The sequence below is a fragment of the Brachionichthys hirsutus genome, chromosome 13 (assembly GCF_040956055.1).
Source record: "Brachionichthys hirsutus isolate HB-005 chromosome 13, CSIRO-AGI_Bhir_v1, whole genome shotgun sequence".
NCBI lineage: Eukaryota > Metazoa > Chordata > Actinopteri > Lophiiformes > Brachionichthyidae > Brachionichthys > Brachionichthys hirsutus.
Window position 1 is genome coordinate 4942533 of NC_090909.1, and position 9874 is coordinate 4952406.

Sequence of the window (9874 nt, forward strand, 5' to 3'; positions counted from 1 at the left end):
TAGTCAGCACGACAGTTAATGGCGCTGCCAGACTGTAAGGATGATGGGCGTACTCTATCTAGTGGACTGCTCATGAATACCGGTTTGCCCTCTGTTCCCCCATTTGCATGTTTGCTCAATGTTCTTTCTCCCCTTTCCTCATTGAAATGATGGCCGATAACCAGACCGACCAGAAATACATCTGGAGCCAACGCCCATCTTATGATTGTCTTTCAATTATGCAAATATAATAAACCTTTTATGAGTCGTGGATCAAGATGCAGCCAAGACAAGAGGCTATTATATAAGCTCTGCAGCGAGATGGTGTTTCCACAACTGCCGTTCAGAGGATGATTCTGCATGTCTTCTCCTGTGACACGTGACTTCCCTTTCATTTGCACAGAATGGCCTTTCTTTAACTGCTCAGTGTCACTGGCAGACAGGAGCGTTCAATGGGATGTCTAACTTGAAAGCTGCTGCTCCACCTAGTGGTGGAAAGGACGCAGTGCATCAACTTGTTGGATTGTTGCAGAGCAGGAGTGGAGAGGTGGAGCAAAAAGCCCATCACCTGACGAGAGTGCACGAAGGGAGGGGGAGCAGGACGAGGTGGAGGGGGAGGGGCAAAGTGAAGCACAGATGTAGGGAGAAATAGATGGGAAAGGCACAAATGGTAAAAGGTCTACACTTTCATGGTTCACATTCACCCAGTCACACACCAGTGGGTGACTGCTGCCATGCAGGGCACCGCCACCAGCCCCACAGGGGGCAACTTAAGGTTCATTGTCTCGCCCAAGGATACTTCAACACGTGGACTCAACCTGCTTACCTATCAGACACTGGACGACCGAGCCACAGCCACCTATGTTCTCATTGCAGTTGATTTTAGTCCGTCTGTTATTTTTTACTTCCCATTCCAGAGTTGTCTGGTCAGGCAGGGATCTTGACAGCTTTGAGGACACAAACTTCCTATTGACTTTCTATTCTCTCAACAATGTAGGGTAACTCTCCTTCTGGGCCCTACTGTGTATTAGGACAAAGAATGACTTTGACAGGATTAGATGTGTTCCCATCTGAATGCAGTGTCATAATTGAATTTCTGCCGTGTCCATCTATAATTAGACTGAAATTAACTTTTCAATTCCACTACTTTTCTATTATGTTTGGATTTGGTTTTATCACCCAGTTCCTCACTTAGCCTTCTCCAAATACCTTCTTCTCTAAATATAAAACACCATATTTCTCTTTCTGCCAGGTCCAAGATGGGCATCCTGGAATTTGGGTATTTTCGTCTGCATCCGCTGTGCTGGTATCCATCGAAACCTGGGGGTCCACATCTCCAAGGTCAAGTCTGTCAATCTGGACCAGTGGACACAAGAGCAAGTCCAGGTCAGAGGTCCCATGACACGCTCCAAGCATCAAGATGGGAACATTTACTTCATGTTTAACGTGTCAAATCAGATGCAGTATATTTTACTTTCTCAAAAAATATCTGAACAGGATAACCGGTTTGGTCTGGACTGTCAGAATTTAATAAATCTTAGTGCTAGAACTAAGTATTTCTATAAAGCATGACCTTTGTCATCACTTTAATTCAACAGCTCAACATGTCTATTTTTTATTATATATATGTTTAGAGGTGCCTTCCTGTCATATTTGCTGAACTTATCTTATGATTTTCTTGCCATCTTTCATCACAGATTTTATACTATTTAATTAAATGATGACACCAATATGCGGTATCATTCCTTTACTGGACTTTGTACTCCAGTGTCACCAAAAGTGACAGTGCACTGTGTTCTGGTGTCGCCAGTGTGTTCAGGAGATGGGAAATGCCAAAGCCAAGCGTCTCTACGAGGCTTTCTTACCCGAGTGCTTCCAGCGGCCCGAGACAGACCAGTCATCGGAGATCTTCATCAGGGACAAGTATGATAAGAGAAAGTACATGGATAAGGCCATTGACATCCAAATGCTGAGGGTGAGTCCCCAATACTTTGTGGCTCGCTTCAAACAGGATAGGCAGAGAGAGAAAACAGACAGGATGGAACACGGACTGCACAAATAACATTTGTTTCTGATACGTAGAAAGAAAAGAGCTGTGGCAAAATACCCAAGGAGCCTGTTGTGTTTGAGAAGATGAAACTGGTGAGTGTCCACACAACAGTCCACACTTATAGCTATTCAGTAATATAGTTACTGGACCACAGAAACTGTAAAAAAAAAAAAAAAAAAAAGGATATTCAAGCTTTAAGCTTATTTGTCAGTGCATTAATTATGTGAACTTTCTTTGTTGTGGCAGAAAAAAGACGTCAGCCCGAAGACGGATGCCCAGTCTGTTACAGACCTCCTTGGATTGGGTATTGCATCTTCATGCAGAAACACAGCTTTAGAGTACAATACATCATACATAACTTTACAGTACGATCAGCTGACTATTGGTTATTACAGCCACATTTGGAATCTTCTTTCCATGGATCCTATTTTTCCATCAATTACTATCATTTGTAGGTCACGTTTAAGGCAGACCATTAAAACGATGAATAAATCTACTCCCTTAGATGTCCCTGCTGCAAGTCATGCAGCATCTAGAGGTGGAGGACGTGTACCAGGTAGCAATGGGAGCCCAGCAGCGTCAAATCCAGCTCTGGCATACTCGGCATTGGATCTCTTCGGCTCCCTACCAACACCCTCCTCTGCTTCCTCCACTAAAACCACAGTAGGGAACTGAACTCTGCTTTAATTTGACCTGTTTGGCTCCCCTGCTTATAGTCTGTCCCATACTTAACCTATTGTTCTGTCTCCCGAACACTTCCCCTCAGCCTGTTTCCAGTGCCATGCCTCAGAGCAGAGTGACAGCCTCTGTGCCTGAAAACCTCAGTCTGTTCCTCGACCCGGCTCCCAAAGCAGAGGAAGGCAGTGTAAAGAAACTGTCCAAGGACTCCATTCTCTCCCTGTATGCCTCCACACCCTCGGTACATGCCAGCAGTTTGGCTACGCACGGTGAGATCTGGATTTTTATTCCATTAAAGAGACAAGAAAATTGTCGATCGCTTCCAAACGCATGAAAGGCTGTTTTCCTTTCAAATCCGACAGGCTTGTACATGAACCAAACGGGGTACCTAACGCACCCGTATGGATCATACCATTCTCTGGCCGAGGCAGGGGGGATCGGCGGTGCCATGATGACATCACAGATGATGGGACAGCAGCCACCGGGCATGGTTGGAGTTCATCAGAATGGAATGATGAGGGAGCAGAATGGCCTAATGGGTCCCCAGGGTGTCATGTCTCAGCCCGGTGGCGTTATGGCATCACCATACATGACAGGGATGACCCAGTGCATGATGGGACAGCAGCAAAGTGGAATGATGGTACAGCAGCAAGCTGGGATGATGGTGCAGCAGCAGGTTGGAGGCTTACCGAGCCATCACCTGTATGGAGTGCAACATGCGCAGCAGCTGCAGTGGAACATTGCCCAGGTTTCTGCACGCGTGCTTCGCATATCTGTTTCACACCAAAAGAGTTGCTGCCGTTAACAAATTGCGTTCTGTGGCTTTCAGATGACTCAGCACATGAATCTTTACAACACCAACGGCGTGATGCCGTACAGCGGTCAGCACATGGGAGGCCCGACAACGCCAAGTTCAGCGCGCACGACGGCGCATGTTTGGAAGTGATGTCATCTATATCCAAGAAGTGATGTCATGCCCACAAAAGAGGCGGGAACTGAGCTGTAGGAATCTGTGGATTAGATCCTCTGGGACACGATCTAATACAAGGGAGGAGGGAGAGGATGGGAAGAAGAAGAATGTTTGGGAAAACTACTACTACCTCTTTCTCTCTCTCTCTCTGCCCATGCTTCCTCTTCCATGGCAATGTTGTGCTGATGTCAGTGCTCGCCTTCAGAACATTTTCTTACAACGACCAATACCACAGGGTTCAAAAATCAGTCTGTTCGGCTAGTATTGTTATTACACTTTGAAGCTGTGTAAGTACAAATTGTATCATATTTAGTTTGTCAACCCCATTCAATAATAAATTTAATCCTCTTACTCATTGATGCCTTCTCAGATCCTGTCTGGAGATCAGAGCTGTGCCGACTCCCACCTAAATATTTTTTTAATTATGTCTTCAATTTACAGAGGGCTGATTTTTCAACTAATATCTCATTTTAAATCAAAGGAAACCAAAGATCAGTGCCAGCTTTAAAGATGTATTTCCTGTGCTTTATTATAGCCAATTGATTAGCGATCGGAAGGAAATCCTGTTTAGCAATCCCCTTATTTGGTTACATCAGCTCTCACATGGAGAATGTCTGGGCTTATTATAATCCACTGTGCTATAGATTCTGCAAGAGCTGAAAACAAAGGTTATTTGCATGCCATGTCATATGAATGTTGAGTTGTCGCACACAGACACACCTCAATTCAATCTACCTTGTACAATCGAGGTCTCACTCATAAAAGAATACTCCAGAGTAAGAGAAACCCTGAAGGTACCGAGCAGTCATGCTTCAGATTCTTCCACTGAATTGCATGAGGAGAATGTTTTTTCTAGCTCTGATTGTATGTGCAAGTGTCTTTATTGAGATGGAATATGTCTCTGGAACGTGTATCCTTTGTTTTTCTTTACATGTTGATTAGTCTTACCAAGACCAAGAAAAAAAAACAAAAATCTCAATGAACGTGTGTTCTGAATGTTTTTCTTCAAACACGCAAGCACAGTATTGCTGTTGTCTTTTTAGTTTTGGTCAACATTTTGATTTGACTCAAGTTTCAACCTTACGGCGAAGTCAGGAGCAAACTGTGACCAGGCTGTCACATGTTCAAGTCATTCGGGGGAGTTTACGCCTTAGTTCGAACCCCATTGTGAATCTAAAAAGTGATTGTATGACCACTATGTCACCTCTCCATGTTGTAGTCGGCCCTTCTGCAACTCGCCCACACACATGCCTCCATAAACCATCTGCGGCCACCGTTTTCTCCGAAAGTGTTTCTATTTCCATTCTCACAAGCGTGAAGCCATTAGTGTAAATAATATTGCCATCATAAAAGCAGCAGCATAATAAGACTCCTATTACCTGCTACAATTTAAAAAGAAAATAAATAAATCTCAGAACTCATTCTATTCCTTCCAGGTATTTCACATTTAGCTTCTCTTTGTAGCAGCTGAGGCTACAGTGCGACCGCAGCAGTCACCTTCTCTTCTGGGAATAAAATCACCCTCAGACAATCTGTCGTCTGAATTGGCTCAGAACTGTTAAGAGCAGTTCCACGATCCATTTCTGCGGGCAAGAAGGCTCCACCCGAACGTTTTCGTTTCTGTTTATCTAAATTGACGCTGCGTGTAATCCGTTCCTTTTTTGTCTGGTATATTTTCTGTGAAATGAGAGTAAATGAAGGAATGTATCTTTTTATGTACTTGTTGAAGAGATATTGTTTACTTGATTTTCTCTATGTTGTATTCAACAATATTGATGAGTACGTTACAGTTGTCTATTAGCTCTGGATTGTTTTTCACATGCTTTGCAACTTCTGATTTCATGTTCACACGTTTAGTCAATGGTGCGTGGCTATGTAACAAACAGCAATTTTTTTTGGGGGGGGGGGGTGAAAACATGCAAAATAAAATTGTTTTGATTATTTTTTTAGTGTGTCTTTGACAACGATCAAGTTTTGATGCAGATCCAGATACCAGATCACTTGAAAATCAATTACAAGCCATTTAATAATACCCAAGCATGGATTACTAATATTGTTATATGTATATATATCTTAAAAGAGAATGTATCAACTTCCCTCCTTAGGGGATGGTTAGACCAAAAAAAGAGCAGGAAGAAAGTTAATTTTGGATTGATATTTTTCCGGTTGCCAAAGACATTGCTCTAAATACATAAATGTTAAAATCCACTAGGTCTTGTGAGTCAAATAAACTTTATTGACTTTGTGTCCAGATGTCAAAGAGCATGCAAATACAGGCTTCTGAATCAGAAAGTGTTCCTTTTTTCTTCCGTTTGGTTCCATTTTCTTACAAAACTACGTGCACCTGAAGTAATCAATTCTGCAGCGTACAAACGACAAAAATACCAGTTTTACATGATCAAATACTGCACATACAAAACATTTACAAAGCAAGGGTATAAAATTACAGCTCCCCTTTTCTTCTTTGCCACAATCCTCATTCTTTCATTCAATATTTGCTGCGCTTTGCCCTTAAAACTCTTACACAGGTAACACTCCCCTGTTGAAAGGTTAAGGCCGGTTCAATAAAGACAACAACTCCATTTACCAGCACCAGCAATACAATTTAGTTTAGCTGAATGTTTTGAAGCTCCCATTGATCTTTTCAATTGATTCTTTGAAATCAAATCCTTTCAATTAATTAGGTTAAACTGAGGTTTCACATTGGGCCATTTTTCGGGTTGTGTTGAGGTTTGTGCTTTGCTGGGCTCAATTAAAATGAATGTTGTCTTCATAGCAGGAAGGGGAGCTACAGTGGCCTTAGTCTAGTCTGACAGACAACGTGAAAGTCCAAATGCCTTCTCAGGAAATCTTGTGCTGTGTTTAGACATTTGTAGAGGTGGATAATGACAAAAAAAAAACTAATTTGCCCATCACATCCAAATTAATGTTGTGTTTGCGCCGCTACATGGAATGCATGCTACATTAGAAAATGAAAGGTAAAGGAAAATTGTTCCTGATGATCTATCATGCATTCTCTGCGGAGTACAGATCTCGTGCTCCAAAAATGTGATTTGATGCTATATCTTTATTTGCCATTTTGGTAAACTGATAAAGATTCAGCATGAGGTTTCCACAACTCAGATTTGCAGCTGAGGCGAGAGCCGAAGAACAGTAGAGGCTACAGCCGATGCTTAGACAGAAATATTTCCAAAAATGGAATGCTAATGTCATGCAACTAAAAGAAGACAGCAATTATTTTTTTTTATAAAAAAAAAAAATACATTGGCATTTCAACATTTCAATTAATTTCATTTTTATATTATACTGGGTTTAACTTGCTTCCTCACCAGTTTTCATGATTGTAATTATATCATAATCATATCTCCATAAAGATTAAATACAAGTCAATTGTCAGAGCATGCTACACATTTTCTTATTCATAGAACAAAAATCATAATTCCATCAGCTTGATAAAGTGATAAATGAATCTGTGCATGGGGTTAAGGAGATAGCAATCCTTTCTGTTTGACACGCATCATGGCGATTTAAATAAAAAAAATTGCATTTCGCCTGACAGTGTTCATGCTTATTTCCATCACAGAGCAGTAAATGTACACAAAGAATAAAACATACAGCATACAGTACAGCAAAAGTAGGGGACACTTGAACCGAGGCCGGCGATGTCCCTGGAAGGTCTTCAAAGAGACAAGGTGACAAAAACAATTATACTCATCTGGTGCAAGAATTACGAAATACATTCATAAAACTATACATATACACATATAGAGCTTCAGTACAATATTTCAAGCAAAATACATTTGTCAAAACCTTCAGTTGTGTGCTACAATAGTGAAGTAATGTCTCCTGCACAAAATAAGGCCATTGTAAACGGAACAAGCCCTCATTTGTGATAAAATCTATAGGCAGGTTTTGCCCACACCACCTCTCCTCCATCTCAGAATAATACTCCTCTTCTTACAAAAATAATACATTTTCAACTCAGGCTGATTGAAGACACATAATTAATTTTTGCACACGCTGAAATTGAGTTGGGGAATGCTCAATGTTAATTTTACAGGAAAGCAAGCAAGCATATGGGTTTACATTCCAAACATCCAAAAAATGCATTCCAGCTAAAGTTAAACTTTATCAAACCTGAAAAACATTTAGCCAACCTCCAGAAGCTCCCTGCTGTTCCCCTTAAACTGCTTCATTTGCAACCACTTTACTAACCTTAACTTCCACATTCACATGAGTCTGAGCATCCATGAAGACTCTGTAATGAACTAATGTCACTCTATACCCTGTTGTTTTGTGACACGTCAGCCTCCCTTTCAGACTAAATAAGGGAATAACAAGGGGAATATAGAGTCTACTACAAGCTCCGATATATTGGAAAGCACATGGAAAAATAGCAACAGCAATTTTAGGAGCTTACCAAGCGCTAAACACTTAGAAGTGAAGTGATACAAGTTCTAGATGACTGTTAATGTTTATTTGCATTTACTTTCTCTCTCGTCAATCAAGGCGTTTTCACAAAAGGCATGTACTGAAGAGAATGTGTGCAAATACCAAGAGTACAGTCCTTTCTTTTACGTCATACCAGCCAACCACTAAAAATAGACGCAAACTAATAATGTCCATAAAATCCACCATTAAAACGGCAAGTACAAGTTCGCGATCCAGCAAGGAATAGCTCCCGAACATAAGATGTCTCATCTAAAAAAGAGTTGTGTCCATGCTGGAAGGGTTAAGAGGGCCCAAAACGACCATCATCGGCATCTTCCCAAAAAGTTCAAGAAAAACAGAAATCCCAAAGTTCAAGGGATGAAATGTTGAATACTGGTGTCTGAGATGCAGAGAAGCGAAATTCAGTTTCCGGCTGCGATCTCGCCGGATACGGTGAGAGAGAGAGAGACAAGTCTTCGATAAGGAAGAATGTCAAATAAAGATGACATCACGATGGGGAAATCGAAAAGAAATCCAAAGATGTCCAGATGCTGATATATATATATACACAGAAAGGGTGAGACTGTGACACCCCTAGATGTAGAACACAAGTACCCCAAGACAAGAGCTGGACACATTAATCTTGAGTGTCCTGTGTAGTAGTATAATAGTCCTTTATATTACAGAGAGGAAAGCGGGATCAGCCATGTTCATCTACAAAAGGGCAGCTAGCAGACTCATTGGTTCCCGTCTTCCGTGGATGGCGATCCCTGCCGTCTTTGATCCTTCTCTCTACCTCAGTGCAGTGCTCTTTTCTCAGCAAAACGAAGGGGCACTATTCCGGCGTTACATTGGTTGAGCCAAAATAAAAGGATTCAAGTACTTTAAAAGTTTTCACTACAAGTGTTGCAAGCAAACATGCAGAATGCAGCCGATACATATATAAAACACAAATAAGTAATCTCTCTCTATATATATATATGTTTATATATCTAGATATAAACTCTGCCCTGTGGAAATTATAGAACAGCAGTGTTGCTACCTCATAAGATAGCCATTATGTAAATATCCAAGCCTGTAGCTCAAGTATTTTATGAGTTTGGCTTCCTGTTCTCAGACCATTTCTGTAGAATAATTATTTTTCCTCTTTTTTTTTGCATTGCATCTAAGTCATCGACTCTGCTACATATCCAAACGTTATATTGTCTACTGGCTCACCTAATATAGTATTAATAATAACAATAATAATTGCTTTGGTTTTAAAAAATAAAGTATTTTTTTTTTCTTAGTTTGGCATAGAGAGTTTCAAGACTGGCATTTTGCATGGCCCTGGCGTGAGTCATACCACGAACATCTGGTACCTTGGAATGCAGATTATGGCATCCACGGTGCGTCAATGTAGAAATGGGAGGGTGAAAAATGCTACATGTTCATAACGCTGATAAAAAATATATTAATGTCCTTCAAGTTGACTTTGCGAAACACCTTCTCAGCAATAAACACTGGTCAGTGGGTGGCGAATACGAGCATCACGTGTGGTGTCCACTAAAGGATATGGCAGCATAATCAGTGTGTATAATTATGTGGATGCAATAGCGTATTTGCATCTATCAAAAGTGTATCCTGCACAGATGCATATTGGTACATGTTTGTGTATTTTTTTTTTTTTTACCTGTCTTGCACTTCAAATACAGTCGTTGTGTATATACAGTACGTGGGTCCACATCTGCACGACTTTGCCTATGCCCGTGCATGTGTGTGGGTGT

At 41.1% G+C, this 9874-nt stretch overlaps 1 protein-coding gene across 1 annotated transcript; it reads left to right on the forward strand.

Annotated features, from left to right (window-relative positions):
* The first annotated feature begins 1018 nt into the window (after positions 1–1018).
* On the forward strand, positions 1019–3653 carry smap2 (small ArfGAP2). The gene is made up of 9 exons (XM_068747470.1): positions 1019–1153; positions 1210–1365; positions 1790–1954; positions 2062–2121; positions 2276–2333; positions 2535–2692; positions 2796–2976; positions 3070–3455; positions 3537–3653. The coding sequence occupies exons 1-9, from the start codon at positions 1019–1021 to the stop codon at positions 3651–3653; spliced, it is 1416 nt and encodes a 471-aa protein (XP_068603571.1).
* Positions 3654–9874: the final 6221 nt, after the last annotated feature.